Source organism: Rhinopithecus roxellana, chromosome 3 (genome assembly GCF_007565055.1).
Source record: "Rhinopithecus roxellana isolate Shanxi Qingling chromosome 3, ASM756505v1, whole genome shotgun sequence".
Taxonomy (NCBI): Eukaryota; Metazoa; Chordata; class Mammalia; order Primates; family Cercopithecidae; genus Rhinopithecus; species Rhinopithecus roxellana.
The window spans coordinates 17151780-17174994 of NC_044551.1; the positions used below are offsets into that span (position 1 = coordinate 17151780).

The window sequence follows — 23215 nt, forward strand, 5'->3', positions numbered from 1 at the left end:
CAAATTCCAACAGTAGATACTGTTTTCCCAATCATTGCTTTTAAAGCCATTTATATACACAATTTTCATAGCTGTAATCATGTATAGTTTTGTAGTCTGGTCTTTCACTTTTTATTATGTCCCTTAAAATCATTTAAAAAAGAGTTTGTCAGTGACCTCATACTTTCCTTTATATTGAGGGGCCATAATTTATTATTGGACAGTTAGGATCTGTCATTTTTAGCTATTATAAATAATGTTGTGATGAGCATCTTCCTATATAAATCTTTGTGAGCATGACTTTCAGTGTGCCATCTGTTCCTTGGAGTCCCTTGATTGGTGACACACACCTCTATTAACTGATATTTGACACTTGGAACTGAAACCATGCAGCTAGAACTTGTCAAGAAGACAAATGGGGTAGCAGTGGCCTGTCTTATGTTCATAAAATGGGCTGGATACAACTATAATTTTGCAGGCTATTTGTTTGGTTAGAAGCTCAATGCCTCATTGATTCCACACATGATGTCCAAAAGAATGAAGGTGACCTTGGAGAGAGCCAGCCATTTAGAATCCAATTAATCAAGCTTCGGGGTAGTTTTGTACCCAACACTGACCAGAAACATCATGATCTGTCAGATTCTTGTTACTCAGAATTAGATTTTAGGAAGTTAAATCTGTGGTTTAGGCATAGCTTATAGGTGCTCTTTTGGAAATAACAGAGGAGCTCAATCTTTAAAACTATGAAATGTGGATTGTAGGAGTTGAAGGCTTTGGTAGAAAGAGAAAAAACAGTAACATATTCTAAAATTTAGTGGGCTTTATTGAAGACTGCTCAAAAGAAGAAACCTTTGATTAAGCTTGATTGTCAGATAAACAGAGGACTGGAATTTTAAAATCATAGTCTTACAATTATTTTTGTGTCTTTGCTTCCAGGACATCAGAAATATATAACATGTCATCATAAAGTTCTTTAAGCTGGTGTCTCAGTTTGTCAGTATATTGCAGAACCATCAACAATTCAAATTCATGTTTAAAAAAGGAGCTGAATTGATTTCCAGTTACTTAAGCTACAAATTTGAAGACTTAGTATTAATCTCTAATAGCCAAAGAGATAAAGCTTTTACCTTTGATCTGGAATTTATTTAATCTTCTAGGACAGAATTGGAGATTGGAGGGCCAAATTCCAGGTATTTAATATGTTTCAGTTTTGTTCTCTGTTTCATGTTAATAATTTTATCACTAGCTCTTAACACTTACTGTACTAAATTGCTATCTTAATATTAATATCAAAGTGTAAAAATTTTGATAAATTTTTACAATTTGTAAAATTTTTTTTACAAATTTTTACAAATTTTTACAAATTTTGTACAATTTTTTACAATTTTGTACAATTTTTGTAAAATTTTGTACAATTTTGTGCAATTCTGTACAATTTTTACAAATTTACAGCTGGTAAATGGTATGCAAATCAGCCTAATGCAAACTTTAATGGATTAGTGTACTCAAAAAATTCTTTGAAACAAAGATAGCTGAAGTGATAAAAAGACCAACTAATCACGAGCCTCATTACAGAATTTTCTGGGGTTTAAATACCCTCTAGAGGTTTCCATTGGTTACTTGGTGTATGTCCTATGGAAATAAAGAGGATGAAGTAAAGTTACAAAGTCATTTATTCCATGTACACCCTAGGTAAATGGAGAGGCTATTTCCTGTCATAGCTGAAGTGTTTCCATTTGATTTAGTTCTAGGAAGTCAGTGTAAATCATCAATCGGCCTTGTGTTCCTTACCTCCAGACCCTACTCTCCTGCCTCATTTGATGTAGGCCTAGTCTAACAAGATTAGCATCCTTATAAGACAATGGAAATTTGGGCAGATATTGACAGAAGGAAGACAACAAAGATGGACACGTGGTGATGAAGGCAGAAACTGCAGTGATGAATCCAAAAGCCAAGGAATGCCAAAAATTGCTGGCAAACACCAGAAGCTGAAAGAGGCAAGGAAGGATTATCATCTACAGGTTTCAGAGGAACCATGCCCCTGCCAACATCTTTGTTTCAGATTTCTAGCCACCAGACTTGTGAGACAAAAAGTTTCTATTTGTATGACTTTGTTATGGCAGCTCCAGCTTTGTATGACTTTGTTATGGCAGCTTCAGCTTTCACTAGCTTTCACTAGTCTGCCAAATTCCATTCTCCTTAGCTCTGGCACAGATCAGACAGATTTCTGGTCAGTTTCTGTTTTTTGAAAGTTACTCCAGTTTAAGTCTCCAATCTCATATCTGATTTTCATTTCATCTCCTTCTTCCCTCCAGTGCCAGTGCTGGCCTTTCCTCTTCTCTGTGCTCCACAGGAGCCACCAAGTTTTCATGATTTCCCTGTGCCATGGGATGCAGATGGAGAAAAGGGCTGTATCCATCTTCTCCCTAGTCAGGCTGCAACTATGAGAGAGGCGCAAGGTGCTAATCCTCAGAAACCTTGCCAGTAGCAGCTATAAAATCCCACAGCCCCTAGCAAGCTAGCGCAGCACCATATATCCATATTGTAGGCAACCCCACTGTAACTGTCCAATGAGTTCATTTTGCCCACTACTCAGAGAGAGCTGATTTATCAAGACAGGGGGACTGCAATAGAGAAGGAGCTTAATTCACACAGACCAGCTGAATGAAAGACCTGAGTTTTATTATTACTCAAATCAGTCTCTCTAAAAATTCAAAGGCTAGGATTTTTCAAAGATAGTTTGGGGGAAAAGGGAGGAAGGCTAGGCAATGGGTACTTGCTGCTGATTGGTTGGGAGTGCAATTATAGGAGTGTGGGAAATGATCCCCTTATTCACTGAGTCACTTCTGAATGGGGCCACAGAAGCAGTTGGTGGATCCAGGTGGAGCCATTGGTCATCAGATGCAAAAAACCCAAAAAGACATCTAAAAAGGCCAATCTTAGGTTCTACAATAGTGATGTTATTTGCAGGAGTAATTTGGGGAAGTTGTACATCTTGTGCATCTGGAATAATGTGTGGGTAATCATGTATGTCTACACCTTAGCGGAATTCAGGTTCCTCTCATCCTCCTAGTGTGGTGGTCTGTCATTAGCTTTATAAATGTGGTTGAGTTTTGGGGAGAGGCTATTATTATTTAAACTATAAATTAAATGTCTCCCAAAGTTAGCTTGGCCCAAGTCCAGGAATGATTAAGAGTAGTTTGAAGGCTAAACGCAAGATGGGGGTTTGTTAAATCAGATCTCTCTCACAGACATAATGTTCTCACTGTTATAATTTTAGCAAAGGTGGTTTCATCACACCCTCAACCTAGTTTCTTGGGGCTTTGGTTGCCTGGCTTCAGTGGACATTTTCAGCATCCTCCTCCTCCTCACCAAAGGGAGAGAATGGACTTAGGAGAAGAACAGGACACCCGCTGTGAACTCCACATTCCTGTGGCTGCAGATTCACATGACTCCCTTCCCTACTCATCTAGTCCCATTTTATAGCCTGGAAAGGTGTAGGGCTGGCATGAGAGCTGGGTTGAACAGAGCCAGTTCAATCCTGGGGAAAGTTTATTGATTTGTTAGTGGCTCTCCTTAGGATGTGGGAGTATTTAATACCTCTTTGCTCTCAGCTGATGTCTCAAGTGTGCTGAAGGCTTATGATGCTTACAGGAGTGGCCTGCACTCCTCAGAGTGAGAAGGGAGTGGGGTGGTATGACTGGAAAATAGTTGGGTTACTGACTCTTGCGAAAGGAAAAGGTCATGTTCAACCTCTGTTACACCAGGAAAATGATTTTTGTTTATAGGTGTTTTCATTCCCCACTCTTCTTCTTTAATATTATGATAAATGTGAGATTTTTGCGGACATCCTATGATCAATGAGATGAAGGAGGAGCTGCATGTATAAGGTCTGGGGATGAGGTTGGCAGGTAGCTGTGGCTCACAGCCTCCTTCCAAGAGGTGAGGATTCCAGTGAGTTTTGCTGGAAAGGAATCTGCTTTCACTCACCTCCCTGGAGATTGGCTATGGTTTTGAGATCAATTACTTAATCAGAGTTAGCTGCGTGATGACTCCATCTCTAAATTTGGTATGCTCAAAATGTGGTGTCCTGATGATCATAAGCACTACCACCTGGAATGCTGTTAGAAACACACGTTCTCAGGTCCCACCCCAGAACTACTGAGTTAGAAACTGGGGTGGTTCCAGGCATCTATCTGAACACACACACCTTCTAGGTGATTCTAATGCACTCTAATATTTGAGAACTGCTGCTCCAAAGATGCCTCTCTTCTCCAATTCAAATTGACACCCTTGCCTCTCTAATAAACTGGTTTCTGCTTTGTATGGCCTAATGAAAAGATATGACTTACCTTAAACATTATTCCTTCAAAATTCTCTGACAATTTTCCATTCATCACACACTTCAGCCTAAAACTTTATGATGCACTTTAGTTGAGGCAAAGGGAATCTCTTTTCTACTTTCTGAGAGAATAGAACTCCAGAAGTTTATCCTTAACAACTTTATATAAGATAATTTCCACTGGAGTTCAATCATCCTTACAGTGATGTTTATTGTTATGGAATATTTCCTTGCATAAGATGATAATTAAGGATGGGACTCACCCTTCCATGTTGTATTTTCTCCAAAGCAATTATCACCATCAAACATGCTACATATTTTACCTGTTTATTTCATTTTTTGTGTGTCTACCCCTGAATGAATGTATGCTTCATGAAGGAAAAGGCTTTTGTCTGTTTTATTATCTGCCGAGTTCTCAGGACTTTGGTCAGTACTTGACATCCTGTATGCACACTCAGAAATTATTTGTTGAATGAAGACATGAAAGTTGGGCTTCAAGAATGTGTTTTAGAGGCTCTGGAGATTTCTGTTTATTAACTCATTGAAGAAAATTATGGGTTTTATTCTTATTTCTAATTGTGAGAGTGCTTAATGTCACGGGCTACATAAGGGTCTCAGAAGTCACATTATTTTTGTGCAATGTGAACAGGAGAATTTACCAGACTGCTGTGGAAGTTGGTACCTAGGGGTATGCTACAGGGCATCATGAGCTGGAACTGAGTAAGACATGCCCAAACAGGAGAGTCAAGGGAGAATAATGATCTCAAACTAACACAAAATGATTTTTGTCAGTAACTTTGAGCATGCCAGTCTGCTGTTTGTACAAGAATTCTCATTTGTAGGAGCTGGTTCTTCTGGATGGTAAATCTGTTAATTGTGCTGGACCTAGCAGTAATTGTGCTAGGCCAAACACTTTCCAGGATGCAGTATTTCCACCTTCCTGTTTGCACATCTTATAGCTCCCACTTCACAGATGTTCAGTGTTTTCTCACTTGTTGATGATCCCATCTTGACACAGTAGAGTTGGTTTCCACCCTTGAAGCACTGTGGGGGCAATAGGCAGACACATTTGGAAGTGGAGACTGTAATGAGAGAGAGAGAGACAGTGTGACTCACCACAGTACATTAGGGTTTGGTTTCATCTAAATCATCCCCAGGGTGGCGAGCTCCTTGATGGTGTTAAGTTTGGTCCAAAGCTTTCTCTAATGAATGAGAAAGCCAAAAAATAAAAATTGAAAACAAAACAAAACAAAAACAATAAAACAACCCACCAAAGGCAATGACCCCAAAGACTCAACTGTGATTGAATAGAAAGATCTGTATATAAGAGACTAGAGGGCACTAGTAAGCCAATAAGCTTAAAGAGTTGGCCTATTTCGGGCAGTTCCCCCGTCTCACTGTCCACATCCAATGAAGATTTGTGCTGTCTCTGGCACCTCCCTCTCACTCACTGCCTACATTCAATCAGGCACTTGTCCTATCAATCCATTTCTCCAATGTCTTCAGCCTGTCCTTTTATTTTACTTTCATTTTTAACGTTGGCATTGCCTAAGTACCTTTATAGTTATCATGTGCAGATCAGGTACTGTGAAGCCACACAATATGCCAAGCACTTTATATGCTTTATTTTTTCGAACCCTTACAACAAATGTATGAACTAGGCTATCATAATAATTCTACAGAAGAGGAAACTGAGCTCAAGGAATTAAAACCCTTTGCCTATGGCCACACAATTTAGTAAATGGTAGAAGCAGGATTTAAATAATACATGACTCACAGGCCTGAACTTTTTAACATAACTCTGTGTCACATTTGTTTCTTTCTTTCTAGAATATTATTGGGTTATACCTGGGGATCTGTATTTTTAATAGGCAGTTAAATTGGGTGATTCTCTTATGAGGCCTCCTTTTGGAATCACCAAAGCACTTCGTAATTCATTTAAGTCTTATGTTCATGAAATAGGCTTAAAACAATCATTTAGGGATAAAGTTACCAAAACTGAGTATATTAAATTAATTTTGAACAAAGGTTTATAGGCTTGTATATTCTACATGTATGTTTTAGTCAAAGGTCAAGGTCCTCCACAGTTTGGCCTCAACTTCCATTTTCAACATTGTCTTTTTTACTTTCTGCATTTCAAGTAGATTAACTATCTGTTTCCCCAAAAATATCCCAAAGGTATTCCAGTTTTTGTCCTTTCTCCCATGTCATCTGCCTCTTTTGCCAGACTGATGTGCTCTTTCCTACTTCTCGCCACACGTCCAGTTTCTACAAGTCTTGCCTCCTCAATGAAGCATTTCGTAGCAACATAACCATATTCTGATCTTTTGATCTTTTCTTTTCTTTTTTTGAGACAGGCTTACTCTGTCTCCCAGGCTGGGGTGCAATGGCACAATCAAGGCTCACTGCACCCTCGAGCTCCTAGTCTCAAGAGATCCTCCCACCTTAGCCGCCCGAGTAGCTGGGACAACAGATGCACCCAACCATGCTCAGCTAATCTATTACTCTTTGTAGAACCAGGGTCTCATTATGTTGCTCAGGCTAGTCTCAAACTCCTGAGCTCAACTGATCCTCCTGCCTTGGTGTCCCAAAGTGCTGGGATTATAGGTGTGGACCACAGTGTCTGACCAGATTTTCTCTTTTTGCTTTTTCTTAACTTTTATTTTAGTTTCAGGGATACATGTGTTAAGTTTGTTATATAGGTAAATTGCATGCCATAAGGGTTTGGTGTACAGATTATTTCATCACCCAGAATAAGCATAGTGACTGATGGGTAGTTTTTAAATCCTCTCCCTCCTTCCACTATCCACCCTCAAGTCGGCCCTGGTATCTGTTGTTTCTTTGTGTCCATATGTTCTCGTTTAGCTCCTGCTTATAAGTAAGAACATGTGGTATTTGGTTTTCTGTTCTTGTATTAGTTTGCTTAGGATAATGGCTTCCAGCTCCATCCATGTTGCTGCAAAGGACATGATCTCATTGTTTTTATGGCTGCATAGTATTCCATGATATATTTGTACCACATTTTCTTTATCCAGTTTACTGTTGATGAGTATTTAGGTTGAGTCTATGCCTTTGCTAATGTAAATGGTGCTACAGTACAATACATGTGTATGTGTCTCTATGATAGAATGATTTATATCCCTTTGGGTATATACCCAGTAATGGGATTGCTGGGTCAAATGGTAATTATGTTTTAAGTCCTTCAAGGAATTCTGTTTTAAGTTCTTTGAGGAATCTCCACACTGCTTTCCACGATGGTTGAGCTAAACCGTATCTTATATTTGGCTAAATTTTAGTGGTGTAAACTTGTCAGTACCATAGGTGACATTTTTGTGTACATTCTTAGTAGTTAGCTTTTATATGTCTTTTCCCCAAGACAATGAGAAGTGCTTTTTTGGAGAGCAGTGTGGCTCATCCGTCCAATCAGTTCTTAACAAGGCACTCAGTTCATTCTTCTGGATCAACTGATTTGAAATTCTGAATTGTGGGTGCAGGTATAAGTGTACAAAAAAGAAATTTACTTAAAGGATCTGGAATAATTCATGTTGCCAAAATACCTGAGTCAGCGTGAGTATTAGCAATGAGGTCATGAATGAATAGCTTATTTTAGGTGACATCAATTCTTTCCCAGGTGTCTCAACTGATGGGAAAAAATAGGGAAAGGAAGTAGGGAGATACTCATATGCACCACATGCCTGGGCATCTTGCCCTTGGTAGGAAACATTTTATGAAAAAGCATGCATTTCCTTACTATGCTCTCTGTCAACCAGCTAGAGAAGATACTTGTTCATTGTTGGAAAGAATGCTCTTGTCCACTGTTGGAAGGGATGGAGTTTGGTGAAAGATAGGGGACTGTTCCACCTCTGGTTAGGACATCCGTTCCTTAGGTTTTTAAAAGGGCCATGGTCACTATTCTTTTAGTATGGATATAGCTTAAATGTTCTTTGCCTAATTATTTTCAGACTACCAGCACCTAAAGACCCCAACACCTCCACTAATTGATCCTTCAACACTCAGTTCTCACGCTTCTGTGCTTAAGAAACCCTTCCAGACCAGAAGATATTTCTCTCTTAAAGCTCTTATCGCATCCTGACTTGCACTAAAGTGATTCATGTAATTATCGTCTAATGTTACTCCTCCAAAAATTTGAGGGGTAAAAAGGGTGCCTCATCTTAAAACCATCATCATGCCTTGAACAGAGACTTATACATTGGCTGCTGAATGGATGTTGACTGAATAAATTTCCCCTTCCTGTTGGTTGGTGGTTGATATTTCTGAAATTCAGATAATATACTTAATATCTATAAAATAGGCTTCTGGGGGATTTCATTCATGTTGTAACTTTTGAAAGGTGACCTTCATATTGCTTTGAAGTTCCTTTTTAAAGTTTTTAAAAATTTCATTTTAGATAGAGAAGGAAAAGAGTAGCTAAGAGCACAATGTAATCAAGAACACAGTTTAATCAAAGTGACATGCAATTGAACTGAAAATTGCTAATATTTCAACTTCCCATGAGTGGCCTGGGTATAAAGTACATTTTTAGCTTTCTCTGTCTTCATACATGCTATCATTTGTATGTTGATAATTTTCTATAGTGCTAATCCAAACAGAACCCTCTGTGACGTTTACTTTTGCTCACCACTTAAAGAAAGCTAGCAGAGACAGATCATATCTTTAGAGGAAAAAAATGCTTTGAGTTTCCTGATTGTGTGCAGAACCAAAAAATGTTTTAAATTGCCTAAATAAATCTTCTATTAAGAAATGTTCATGTGTTAGTTTGACTGCCCAAAGCATTCTGTTAATTTCACAGTTTTTAGTACTTTTTTTTTTTTTTAACAAACTTAGACTACTCAAGTATGTGATGATTTAGATATGTGTATAGCAAAGGGGTAATATTAAAGACAGGTATTTTGATAAAATTATCAACTGCTATTTTTCACTCAGGCAGATTTGAAAAAACTAATTTGTGGGAAGATAGCAAAAAAAAAAAAAAAAAAAATCTCCAATAGAAGAGTTCTCTGAAGACTGCTTCTCTACGATAAATAAGGAAGAATGGAAGGTAACACTAAATACAGCCCCAAATGCCTGACCTATCTATTACAGTATAGTCAGGGATTAGTTCTTACCTGCCCTGCTGACCACATTTTATTTTCTCTATGTATTTTTGACAATAATGTTCTTACACTACATTTCTCAGATAAAAAGTTTATATTTAAAATAAAAATGATATTGTATATACTTTCAGCTCTTTTCTACCACAAATTATTGTCTGCAAGAGATGTCAGTTGAGTAATGGTGTTGATCAAGCACCAAAAAAATGAATAGTAGAGTTTTTGTTTAAAAATTATTTAATAGTGATTAGAATTAATATCAGGCCCCGGTTTTCTGTGTGTTATATGGAATTGCCTTGTTTAGACATGGCATGAAGGTTGAAAACCCCAGATACTGACTTCCTGAGTTGTCACCATCAGATGCCATCTATGTCCACCCTCTGTCATGTTTCAATCCTGTGGCCTGTCAAGGGAGCTGAAGCTTGATAATCAGCTTGAAGTGTATCAGGAAAGACATGGTTTTAAGTAATAAGACCTCTCCCCTTTCCAGGACTGAGCTGAAGAACACTGGGCCACAAAGTCAAAAAAGAGTCAAGGGGAACAATATGGTTTTTGTCTTTCTTTTTACAAAAGTAAGATGGTTTCAGCAAAGATTCCTTTGCATACTTTATGCCCCAATTTAAGATAATTTTTTTGGAAAATGTTCCACAAAGGAAGTATCTCTAACTGCTTGGGTTCTGTTGTAATCTCCAATCCATCTTTTGAAAAAGATATAAAGCTTAGTTGGACTATTTCAGGGTCAAACTTCATCTTGGAGCAAATGTACTGCTGTGAAGTCCCTGCCTCGAAACAACTCACAAATGTAATGTCTATGGTCAGTAAATTTAGGGAAAATGGAAATAGAATGCTGCTCCTTAAGTATTAAATTGGCAGAGATACAAAGGAGTGATAACTCCAAGGTTTGGTGAGAGTGTGGGAGAGCAGTCTTTATTATATGTTCTAGAGTGAAATATAATATGGCAAAAAATTTCTGGATAGGGAGCCAATATATTATATTTAACAATAATATTTACCTAGAAATATCCCTTTATAAGCTATATCTGAACGACATAATCTTAGATCACAGATTGATTTGTGATAGACTTAGGTATGATGGCACTATTTATGATAGCAAAATACAGGAGAAAATTTAAATGGCTAACCAGAGATTGGCTAAATAAATCATAGAATACCCATATAGACTTTTGCAGACATTGAGAATTACGTGGCTGAATAATATATGTTGACATGAAAACAGTTCCATGACACAGAAAGTGAAAAACAGCAATATATAGAATAACATGTAGAGTATGATACAATTTTATATTTTAAAATTTGTATTATATGCAGGACCACTCCTGAGATGTTTGAGACCCAGGGGCAATTTTTTTATGGGGTGCTTATCTATAAACAATTAGAGTCACCCCAAATTAGAGTGTTAGCATCATACTGGCTTTCTAATTTCAAGCAATCTTGAGCAAGAATGCCCTGCTGGCTAGCAGGAGCAATTTGTTCACCAAGCTGTTTTCTGAGAATGAGAATCTAGCTCTGGGCCAGAGATGACTCTACAGGCATGAGCCCCAGAGCTCTTTGGGGCATCTGGCTGACCCCATGCATGGTGGGGAGGAGAAGCAGTAGAGAGTTGGAAAGTATAACAGTGCTTGCGTTTGTGTGGGATGTTGTCTGGGCTCAGGGTGTCCTGCTTGAATAGTATTGTCAGCCTTGGATTGACCCAGGCACTGAAAGAAGACTTAGAGAAATTTCAGGAAGATGCTTTGGCAATGCAAAATCCAGTCCTACCTGGACAGCACTATTGGCCTCAGACAGTCCCAAACACCAGAAGGAAACTTAGACAATTCTGGTGAAGGCCCTCCAAAGCTGGGACTGGGAGGGATGCCCGAAACATGAGATCAGGACAGGTGCTCTTCCCACTAGGGCCTAAGGGTGGTACTGATTACACATATGCATAGAGAAAAGATTGGCAAGATAAACACCCACATTACTGCCGTAGTTATTTCTACTTGTGGGTGATTATAATTTTCCTTTCTGTTTAAATCATGATTTTTTTTTACAATGAAAAGGAAATATTTTTGATTAAGGATAGGCTATTTTTAAGGAAGATGATGTTCAAGCTGAGATGAAGGTTAAGTGAGAGCATTTAGTGTGGTCACCAGTGGAACTGACCTGAACATTTTTCCCAGTCGTAGCAGGTGTCATAGCCACAGGATTCTTTCTTTGTGCTGTTGGATGAAAGTCTTGTCCTTTCAAGACCCCATTCTAACTGGCGGCCATCTTGGCAGGAACCAATATGTAGAAAATGGAGTTGCTGATTATTTAAACATTTCTCAGCCAGAAACTTACAATCAGGTGAAGTAAAGTAATCATTGGAGTCTGTGTCAAACACACAGAGATCTTCTGAATAATGGCTGCCCAAGAGAAGAAAGCAAGCATTTCCATATGAAGATCAGAAAAAACAGGGGCACGTAGCCAATGTAGCGTGTTCACTCACCAACCAGTTTTCTTGTGCCTGTTTTCCCTACCCAACTCCAAGCCCTGGGCTTGAGTGAGAGGAAAAAGAAGGTGTTGATATAACTGAGTTTAAAGTTTTTACATGTGCAGAAGTTAAGTCTTTATAACCAAAATGAGACTGTTTTAATAAACAGTCTCATTTTGAACAGGGAACTGGGCTGAGAGATAATTAAGAAACTTGCTACCCAATGGCGAAGGAGGAATTCAGCAGAGCACAGGAATATCAGTTATGTGGAAATTTCATTTATTTCATGTCTGTGCTTCAAGAAGCTTAGCTCTTCCATCAAGTTTCTTACACTAGACTGGTTTTCGCAATTTCCAGACAGTCTGTAGGGTATCTCTTACCTACAGTCTTCTTCTGGAGACATACAAATGCATTCAGATCCTGATTGTTTCTGTCCCAGCTGACAATGGCCTTTTAATTTTGTTAGACTATCTGAAACAAAGGAAAAAAAGAGAAAAGAACAGTGCACAGCGTGGATTCTAAGTGACAAGCTTGAATACAGAGAAGAGGCAGTGGTAAAGGATTCATATTTATCTCTTGGAGTTAGAGCATTCATTTTGGCTTCTCTAAATACATTGTCATTAAATATTCCATCTGAAAGGTCCTTTCCAGTGCACATGAGGTGTCATTTTCCAACCTAAAATTGCTATTATGTTCAGATAACTAAAGAAGATGGAACTGTTGAAATTTTTGTTCATTTATTTTTCAAATATTTATTGCATATGCATGATATTCCCAACACTATGTAAGGTTCTGGAGAGAGTAGATTGAGCATAGACTGACCCAGATCCTGGGCTCACCAAGCTAATAGTCTTGTGGGTGCAGACAGACATTAATCAAATGAGCACACTAATATACATACAGAATTGTTGCCTTTCTTAGTGCTATTAAACAGAAGCATATAATAAAAAAATTGATGTAGCTAGAAAGATTAGAAAAGGTAAAATGAAGAAAGAAAAGTGAGGCTGTTCAATGCAGAGGAAACATAAAGTATGGAAATGTTCAAATGGGAGGCAGTGGCCGGGCATGGTGGCTCATGCCTGTAATCCCAGCACTATGGGAGGCTGAGGCGGGCAGATCACAAGGTCAGGAGTTCGAGTCCAGCCTGGTCAATATGGTGAAACCTCATTTGTACTAAAAATACAAAAATTAGCGGGGCGTGGTGGCATGCACCTGTAGTCCCAGCTACTCAGGAGGCTGAGGCAAAAGAATCACTTGAACCTGGGAGGCAGATGTTACAGTGAGCCGAGATGGTGCCACTGCACCACAGCCTGGGCAACAGAGTGAGACTCCGTCTCAAAAAAAAAAAAAAAAAAAAAGGGAGGCAGCTTGTGAGTTTCCTGGAACTGAAAGAATCCAGTGTGGTTGAAGTGCTGAAAAACAAGAGCATGGAGGAAGATGTGGCCAGAGAGGTAGGTGTGTGGTAGCTTGTGTAGGGGCCTAATACGGTCTTTGAAGGGTTTTTGTCTTCATTTTATAAATAGTAGACAGTCTCTGATGGGTTTTAAGCACGGAGTGTTGTGACAAAATCAGTCTTGGATTTTGAAAAAAAGAAATTAATTCTGGCTTCTATGCAGAGAATGGATTTGAAGAGGCATGGTGGTCAATAGGGCTCCAGGGAGCTAATCTATGAGGTTATTGTGGTAGTTCAGGTGAAAGAGGATGATAATTTGGACCAAGGTTCCAGAGGTAGAAATGGAGAAAAGTGGATAAACTTGAGATACAGCTAGCAGGTAAAATACGTGATATTACCTATTGTGGGTAAGTTATGAGAGCTGCCAATTATGTGATTCTTAGGTTTCTGATTTGCATAAGAGAATATACATTGGTGCCTTACCTGAAATAGAAAATATTAGAAAATGCTTAGTTTTAGGAAGGAAAGGTGATGAATTAAGAGTTCCTCTCTGTAGATGTTGAATTTACGGTATCTTTAAGACATCCAAACAATGTAGATATATATGAATTTAGATATTCATGTCTAAATCTCAGTGGCGAAGTATGTGCTAAAGATTTAAATCTGTTATTAGTCTATGGGGGAATCACTAAAGCTATGCATGTGGGTGAGATTCTTCAGTAGGAGAGTACAGATCCAAAACTTGGGAAACAAACAGTGATTAATGTCCAAGCACTGGCAGGAGCCTGCCGAAAATAGAGGGCAACAGCCAGAAATTCGGAGCTAAACAAGAATATGAAGCCAAGGAAAGAACATATGTGCAGAAGGTCAACATTGCTGAAGGTTGCTGAGAGATCAAAGAAGATAAGGAAAAAAAAAATTCATTAGATTTAGCAATAGGGATGTGAATGGCTTGAAAGTCAGATTTTCTTACAAGAATCAATGGAGAAATGCAGCTCCTAAATGTAGGTATTAATTCCTGCATGACATTCTAGGCACCAGGACATTATGGTGGGAAAAAAAGAAAGGAAGGATGGAAGAAAGGTGGAGGAGAGGAGAGTAAAGGAGAGGAAAAAAGAAAGAGAAAACAGATATTAATCAAATAATTATAATAATGGATTTATAATTAAGGGCTGAGACAAGTATTCTGAAGAAAGGGAACATAGTTTCAGGAGACCACATACCATAAAGACTCCAACTGGGAAGGGTAAGGAAGGATTCGTAAGGAAATTACGCTTGAACCAAGATGAGGAACTGAATAGCATGTCGGTGAGGGAGGGGGATGAAAATAGAGGGAGTGACACTGGGGGTGTATTTATGAAAGAGGGAACCTTGGTTTCTTTGCTCATGTTGAGGCCCACCTAGAGAACCTGGACCTGGAGCCAAACTCCTGAGTCCATTGAATGAAACAAAATTTTTTGATCCGGATCTGACTATTCAGGCATCCCCAGAACCAAAAGGACCTCGTGAGTAAGGTAATTGTCAGGGCAGAACTGGAGACTTAGCTCACTCTTCCTCCTCTTAGCTTATCAAGTAGAAGGTTTGATAAGGAAAGGTGGCTCATGTTAGAAGCAAAAATAAAGGTATAAAAAATTCCTAGGTTTTCTTATTCACAGTTGTTTTCATCTCCTTCTATTACCCCCATCTGGTGAAACTTGGCCCAGAACTCTCATGAACTTGGAGACCTATCCTTCCGATAAGGCTTTAGCTACTATGGTTTACATTGTGGTGATATTGTTTACTTATGCCTCTTTGCCCTTTGTAATTCTACATTTAGGCCAGGGAGGAGCAGCAAGGTATACACTGTTTCCAAAAAGAATCAATCAGTTTTCAAGTGGCACAGAGTCTTGCTCTTTCACTACAGGTTTGAAATTGCCAATGATCTTATGCAAGGAATCTGCTCTTCCAATCAGCCTCAGGTTGAAGCAGTGCTGAGACTCAGCTGCCCACACCTCCCAGCACAGGAGCAGCAATACTGCACAGTCTGTAAAGTGCTGAGGGCAAGAGGATCCTCTGAAGAGCTACTTGAGGAGTCCAGGTCTGGGAGGAAGGAAAAAAGTAACCGTGTAGCATCTCACATCTTTATGAAGCAGAACTTTTTCACATTGAAAGAATTAATAATGTTTCCCTGCCTGAAAGTGTCTTTACCTCACAGTGTCAGTTTTATGATTGTCTTTCTCTTTCTTTGACTCCCTGCATTGGTCTTTCTGTCAATATTATTGGAGAGAAAGTATATGAAATAGGCTATGTGTTTCCTTTATCTAGCGGTGGAACATTTCCTATTTCTCAGTTTGAATAACAATTTTAATGGAACATTTCGTATTTCTCAGTTTGGATTATAATTTTAATTTATAATCTAAGGGGATGTGTGTGCACATGCATGCATCCGCTCTGATGAGGATACTGCCTACGGTGTCCAAAAGATCTTAACTTTCTGAAGTCTATGGCTTCCACATACATTCATTCCACTGACACTTATGTTCCTTGTAATTTATTATTATGATCAGGAGTCTAGTGAAACCAAGACACAGTTCTTACCTGAAGTTCTCACTAATTTCCATGAGATCTTTTTACTGATAATTTTATTTAAGGTTATTCAAAAGGTTAACTTTTTCCCTTTCTTTCACACATCATAAAAGCCCAGAAGAGAATAAAGGAGGCAGGATGGCAAAGAGCTTAGGGAATTAGCAGAGCCATTGCAGAGTTCCTGTTTGACCCACACTGTCTAAACTTGTGTTTTATTTAGCCTCTCAGTGCTTAAGACATAGAATGGCTGTAGAGGCTATACTACCAATCTCAGGGTGCACCACCTTATCAGACCCCAGGACACTGAACTGCTACGCACCTTTTTCGCAGGTGAGTGAGTTTGAAATGGGTGGTGTCCAGGAATTCCCCTGGCATGTGTATCTCGATGGCCCAGCAACAACAAAGCCTTTGGGGCAAGTTAGCTCAATGGATTCACCAATTCTATACAATCTCTGAAATGGTGTAATTGTCAGAATTTCCTGCACAACTGGCTTGATGCACTCTGTCCCTGCAAGAGAGCAACATTTCATATGTGCTTAGTGGAGCAGAATAAACAACAAATTTAGGCAAATTTTATGCAACCAAAGAGGTGATTTTGATGAGATTTACTGCATTTGTTCAACTGTGGTGCCTCCTTTTGATCAGAAAACCTGGGGGATAAGAATCCCGGGCTTTCCCTCAGACCCTTCATTGAAAAATTCCCTTTAGTTTCATTATCTGAGGTTCCCTTGCTAAAGAACTGGCTCCAGACACATCCAACTTTTATGAAATCATTGGGCCCTTTTCCCTTCAATAAACACTTTCTTTTCTCTTATCCTTAGTGGATTTCTCCAAATGCAAGTTACCATGCTGTGAGTGATGCAGAGTGATGGGCATTCTAATTGACACTGGTCTCAACGCTGCTTCACGGTGCCCCAAAATAAGTCTTTGGAGTCCCACTCAACCCTTATTTGAATCTTGGTTTTTACTTTACTTTAGTACAGACATGTGCAGAGCCTAAAGCTTATTTGCTCTTTCTCAGCAAAGAATGTGAACATGCACCAAGGAGTAGTGTCTTGGTGAAAACTGCATCTTACACAAAATCCCGTCTTACACAAATTCCCATTTCTGATACATAAAGAGTGTAAATATCATCTTCTTGAGACTCAGCAATTTGCATCAATTTGAACATTGGGCAAGGCAGATGTCTGTGGTTAGATACAGCTTGCCGACTTCCTGGATTTCTTTCGAAGTGCATACTTTGCAGTCCTGTGTGTGTGACAGTAATATGTAGGAGCAGGAACACTGAAATACGGAGATATCTGGAAATCCAGTTTTAGCAAATGAGCCCTCCTATTTATTTTCTGCTTCACAAAATCTTTCACCAGATAAAAATGAGTAAAATGTATTGATCTAAGGATGTGATTTTACTGTTTTTATATTGGGCACATTCATTCTGTAAAGTTGTCAAGCAAAATTGTTTGCCCAGTTCTCACGTTGGCATTCCACATCCCCTTGTCTCCAGGTCCCGTCTGGTAAGCATCTGAAGTACTGGTATCCAACAGTTTCAAAGCCAGTAAGGCATGAAATTTCAACATCTTCTCCAACCGAGTATAGTTTCTTTTCATTCTTAATTAAAGCAGAAACCAGAAATTATTAATGCTGCGAATAACACTCTCTAACTCTTTAGGCTCAAACTGAGCCTTTCTATCCTTCACTTCTGGATCTACTCAGTCACCGAGTCCTCTCAATTTAACAAACCTGCACGTTATGCACATGTACCCTAGAACTTAAAGTATAATAATAATAATAATAATAATAATAATAAGTTCTCTCCTTCCCGTTGCCATCATTGTTTTTCTTCATGGTATTTATTGTTTCTTACTAGGGCAACTTTTTAACTGGTCATTCTTCTAATCTGTCTCCCTGAATTGATTAGGGCTTTGTTCATTTGTTTTTTTAACTTGAAAACTTGCTCCCCTGCCAAGAATGGTGGCTCATGACTATAATCCCAACACTTTGAGAGGCTGAGGCAGGTGGATCACTGGAGTCTAGGAGTTTGAGACCAGCTGGGGCAACATGGCAAAACCCTGTCTCCACAAAAATACAAAAAAAGTGGCCAGAAGTGGTGGCATGTGCCTGTGGTCCCAGCTACTTGGGAGGCTGAACTGGGAGGATTGCTTGAGCCCAGAAGGTTGAGGCTGTGGTGAGCCATGATTGTTCCACTGTACTTCAGCATGGGCGACACAGTAAAACCCTGTCTCAAAACCAAAACCAAAAAACAAACAAACAACTCCACCCCCAAAAAATGAAGAAACCAAAAATCTTCATATATGGGATGTCCTTCTATTGCTAGAATAGAAAACCATATGCTCACCATGGAGTGACTATAAACTGAATAAATAATATATCTTATGTATAAAGCAAACATATGCAGTTGCTATTGTGACTGAGTGCAGATCATTTAAAATTGCTACTCAATTCCTAGTAACCCACTGGTCATTATATATTTTCCCAATTAATGGATTGTACAACTATTATCATGTTGCTGGGGGCGGTGGGGGGGGGGTAGTTCACTACAATTTTCAAGGTAAACTGAGTCTTCTTAGATCGGAATATTTATTTTAACTTACTTTACCCCCCTCACCTCCTGCCATTTCCTCCCATAAAACCTATGCTCTAGCAAAGCAAAACCCTGCCATTCTTTGAACATAAAATTCTTTTTCATGCCTCCATGTCTCCACGTGGCTGTTCCTTGTATCCTCAACACCTTCTCTCTTCCCCTCAAGACCCAGCTCAACTAGACCATCCTTTGCAAACACCTTCGATTTCCCTGGTTTCGTGAGGTACAACGTCCTTTCAGTTCTGAGAGAAACTCATGCAAGGCTCTATTTTTATAGTGTTTATCACGTTTATCAGCCCCAGCCCTGACTTTTTAGTGTCAACTCCACAACCAGATCTCTGTCTCATAAATCTTTACACAGGCCTGAATTCTTTGCTGAAAGAATACAAAACATTATCCTTCTTAAGGAGCTAGTAATGCAATACAATTTTCCTTTACTGAGAGGGATAAGAGTACCAATAATTGACTAAGCAGTTGTTCTCTGATAATTGAAGTTAGGAACTTGAGGACAGTGAAAACTTAATTGTCAGCTTATGTTGTTACTTGGTCATATGGTTAAACTTGTCTCCTAGAAGATTCTTAATTTTCTGGATACAAAACTACCATTCGACTGTTGGTTATTACTGACATGGCTTTGTTTCCAAAGGAAATGGACTAATGATTTGGATGTTTTATTCAAAAGCTGCACAGTTTTTTCTTGCATTTCTTCTGAAATAAATTATTGCCTTAAACTTTTGTTTGTATTTCTTGTTTTTTTATGAATCTGTAACATATAAGTGTATGTTGCAATAATCAAAGTTAGGGAAGTACATTTGGTAGACTGACTAAACAAAAAACCTTGCCAAAAGTCCCTGTCACTTGCATACAGAGGTTGGACTTGTCTGTTACTCATTAAATAAATATACTTGTGTGCAATAACATCATTGCTCTAACCTGGAATTAGGCATATCTACCTCTATTTGAATCTATACAAGGGGCATTTTGCCACTAGAAATTCCAGAAGATGCTTATTAGGAAAAAATAAAACTTTATTATATTTGAGTAAAAACTATTCCCAGATAGAGACCAGGCCTTTAGTAAACAGCAAAATAAAATAAGAAATGAATTTATCCATGAAAATGGGAATCTATAATCTAACCTTATAAAATGAGTTAGAAGAATAATGCATCACTGCTGAAAGCCTTTGTGTGTTTTTAAAATGAGAATGTCAATAATTTTAATGGTCTTTGTATGCAACCGGAATAAATTAAGTTATTTTGGTATCTGGATCTGCCAATATGTGATTTTAAGGATAACGTTCTAGGGCAGGGGCCAGCAAGCTTTTTCTATAAGTGGCCTGGATAGTCATATGTAGGCCATGTGGCGTCTGTTGAAATTACTCACCTCTGCCGTTATTGTATGAAAGTAGCCATAGACGATATGTAAACATATGAATATGGTTGTGTATCAATAAAAATAAAACTTTATTTTTTTAAGTGGCAGGTCAAATTTGGCCTTTGGGCCATAGACTGGTGGCTCTTGTTCAAAAGAATTGGTTCCCAAAGTGTGGCTCCTAAACCATCAGTGTCTGTATTACCTAGGAATGTATTAGCTATGGACATTTCTGTGCCCTTCCCAAAACCTTCTGGATCAGAAACTCAAGGAGTGAGACCCAGTGATCTGTGTTTTAACAGGTCTTTTGGCACATTGTTGAGTTTGAGAACCTTTTTTCTAGAGTAAAGACTAATTAAAATTACCTCCCTCTGAAATATTTCCTCCCCATAAACTTTAATGTATGGTCCTTATGCATGGGCAGAAAAATAAGTGAATATGGAAGATACATTAACCCAGACTATACTCCATGAATAAAACTATTTGATGACCTTAGAGAATTGAGTGTTATTGATCTTTTATCATAAGTGTGATACAGTTGGGAAAAGATTAATGTAATGATATTACTAAGTTTAAGAAAGGTAAAATGAAATAGGGAGCATGCCTTCTGTGATCAATTTTAAATATCATGTATCACCTGAACTATTTATGTCTAAGGCCATAGATCTGTTTGACAAAAAGTATTCAGCTTTTAAAAAAGTAATAGAAACATATTGTGGCTTAGTAAAAAAAGTTGAAACTTAAAGGTACGTGAAAATGGTTTTGACTGCGTAAGAACTCTACAGGTTTCTAACCTAATAAAACAATACAGAATAAACACCTCCTGTGATTATAGCCAGTCTAGTGTGTTTCTCTAAACATTCCTTAGGTAAAGGTATCAGTTTGCTCAGACTCTGAAATAGCCAGATCTTACTTGCAAATTCTCACAAGTCATACAGTCCTATATTATATTGAAGTTCTATTATCTTTCCAAGGAACCCAAGCAATCTGCTATCCTTTAGTTTAACAACTGGCTATGAAGACATCTCTAGGAAATTCAAGATGGAAGAGTGGCAAAGTGTTTCTAAATATTATTTTGTACTTTTAAAGTCAACAGGAGATTATTCGAATAGGAAAACAGTAGCTCTAATTAAAAGACAATTTATGCTTTTCGAAGTTATTAAAACTATAAATCAAAAATGAGGGTTAGGATGCTGACCCGGATAAATCCATTTTCTGGAGGAACTGGCTGAGGACACCCAGAATCTGCTTCTATCTCAGGAAGATTGACCTCTTTCATTTCTTCATCATCATTGATACATGGTTGTCCACTAAAAGGGAAACATAAATATGCGTGTATATGTACGTATGTACACACATTTACATGTGTGTATATGCTTATGTGTATACATATGTACACATTGCATACATATATGTATTAAATAAAAAACATTACACACAGAAAAAGGCACAGCAGCAAGCCCAATGGCTCATTAATATTCTGTGTTGGCATAGGTAAAGTTCTAATTATTTCTTTACTTAGCAGTAGACTAATAACCATTTAAACTCTCAATGTTATTGAGAGTTAGGGCAAAATGACCCATTCTTTTCCCTTACCCAGTCTTACTTGTTTTCCATGATTGAAAATGTGCAGTCTTCCTCTTGTCGCTTCTCCCCCTCACAGCGTTTCCCTCCTCTTTCGGGGGCAGGATTATTGCATTCTCGGGTTTTCGATCTCTTATAAGTAGCATCACAGGTACTCCAGGAAGACCAACAACCCCAGTGTCCATCTACTGCATCTGGAACAAAGGAAGACTCACCCCCATGGATCATGGTGCAGCTGAATTTTGGTTTTGAAGCGAGGCCAACCTGGTTTCCTCACTTTTTAGCTGAGTAACTTCCTTTGTGGAATATGATAGGGTTCTTCTGAGGATTAAAAGAAATTACCTGTGGAAGGGGCCTGGTACATTGTCTGATTTCCTTTTAGACTTTGTTCCCACAAACTTAAATAAAATGGCAACAAATGGCAACCATTACGAATTATTTTCAACTGTTAACAAACCTCTTTATTCTTTGCTTTGGAGACCTTTTAAAAATGTGCACTCATATATGTATAAACATGAACATCTTCTTAATAGGATGCATATTAAATTACATTTTTAAAGGTAGTAGAATACATTCTTACTCCCATGCCTTACCCTGTTTCTAAGGAGGATTTGAGGTAGCTATGAACATTACTTAGTCCTGTATGAAAACTTTCGTTGTGGCTTAATTTATCTTTTATTACAAAGTCATCCTCCTTCTATATTACAATACATAAGAGGCTTATAATATCAGTATCATATATTTTATTTGATGTTATGTTTGATTTTTTATGTTATGAGCATTGTGCATGTACTCTTGATATACAAATACTTATGTAATGTATTCATATTCCTTAGATAGATACTGGTGTTATCCTCATTTTATGGATGAACAGATTGAGGCATAGGAAAACTAGGTCACTTTCCCCAAGGTCACATAGTTGGTAGGTTACAGTTGAGATTCACACTTTTTGCAGGTTTATCTTCTCTCTGAGCCTGTACGAGGTGGAGGCTGCTGATAGAAGTTTTGTTTCTTTTTAATTGACTAATTTAGAATACTCTTTGGAGGGGAAAACGTATCTACCTCACAATAGATTCCTGATACTTACTGGATTTATAATCTGGAGATCGTCTCTCACAGTTCTCACCGTAGGTGCCGCTCTGACACACACATAGACACTCAGTGCCGGAGAGGGTGGGTCGGCCATTATTAGGGCATGGAGCACACTGGCAAGGATCGAACTTGGCTGCATACTCTTGGAAAGCTTTCCTGAGATTGTTCCGTTTTGTCACTGCACAGGGGATGTTTCTTACCAAGTCCACGATGGGGGCAAGCTAGGAGCAAATGGGAGAGAGGAAGTCCAGTCACATCCACTTTGGTAATAGGTTGCCATTACTGCCCAGTTCTCATGAGATGAGAAGGAAAGCCTGAAAATTCTACACTTCAAATGGATTATTGCAGAATATAGTATTGCCACCTGTTGAACCAGTAGGCAAAAGCCTTCTACCTGTGGACCGGTGTGATGTATATGGCACGTACCTTCCCTGCAATTTTACTGTGAAGGAAGTCACATGGGAGGTGTTGCTTACTTGGTTGTATGTCATGTTATTAAGTATTCTATGCATGCATCAAAGCACTGAGATAGGTGACCAAGAGTTAGGCAACTCTTTACTGCTCTGCTGAAACCTCATTAAATTTGACTTAAGCAACAAAAAATCTAGAGAGGATAAGAGAAGCTTTCCATGTTCTTTTTTTTCCAGGGACAGTTTTGGCTTTTGTTGGAGTTAGATGAGAAAATATGGAGGGGGAGAAAATG

The 23215-nt window shown here is 38.5% G+C and overlaps 1 protein-coding gene across 1 annotated transcript in view; it reads right to left on the reverse strand.

Moving 5' to 3' along the window:
* Window positions 1–4632: 4632 nt before the first annotated feature.
* Window positions 4633–23215, reverse strand: part of C6 (complement C6) — a 71898-nt gene continuing 53315 nt past the window's right edge. Inside the window, exons 11-18 of the mRNA XM_010381745.2 lie at window positions 22508–22733; window positions 21443–21614; window positions 21035–21146; window positions 17339–17471; window positions 16183–16371; window positions 12286–12376; window positions 11596–11837; window positions 4633–5403 (exon numbers count right to left, since the gene is read on the reverse strand). Of these exons, the coding sequence (XP_010380047.2) occupies window positions 5222–5403; window positions 11596–11837; window positions 12286–12376; window positions 16183–16371; window positions 17339–17471; window positions 21035–21146; window positions 21443–21614; window positions 22508–22733 (1347 nt within the window). The 3' untranslated portion in view covers window positions 4633–5221. The remainder of the gene's footprint in view (window positions 5404–11595; window positions 11838–12285; window positions 12377–16182; window positions 16372–17338; window positions 17472–21034; window positions 21147–21442; window positions 21615–22507; window positions 22734–23215) is intronic.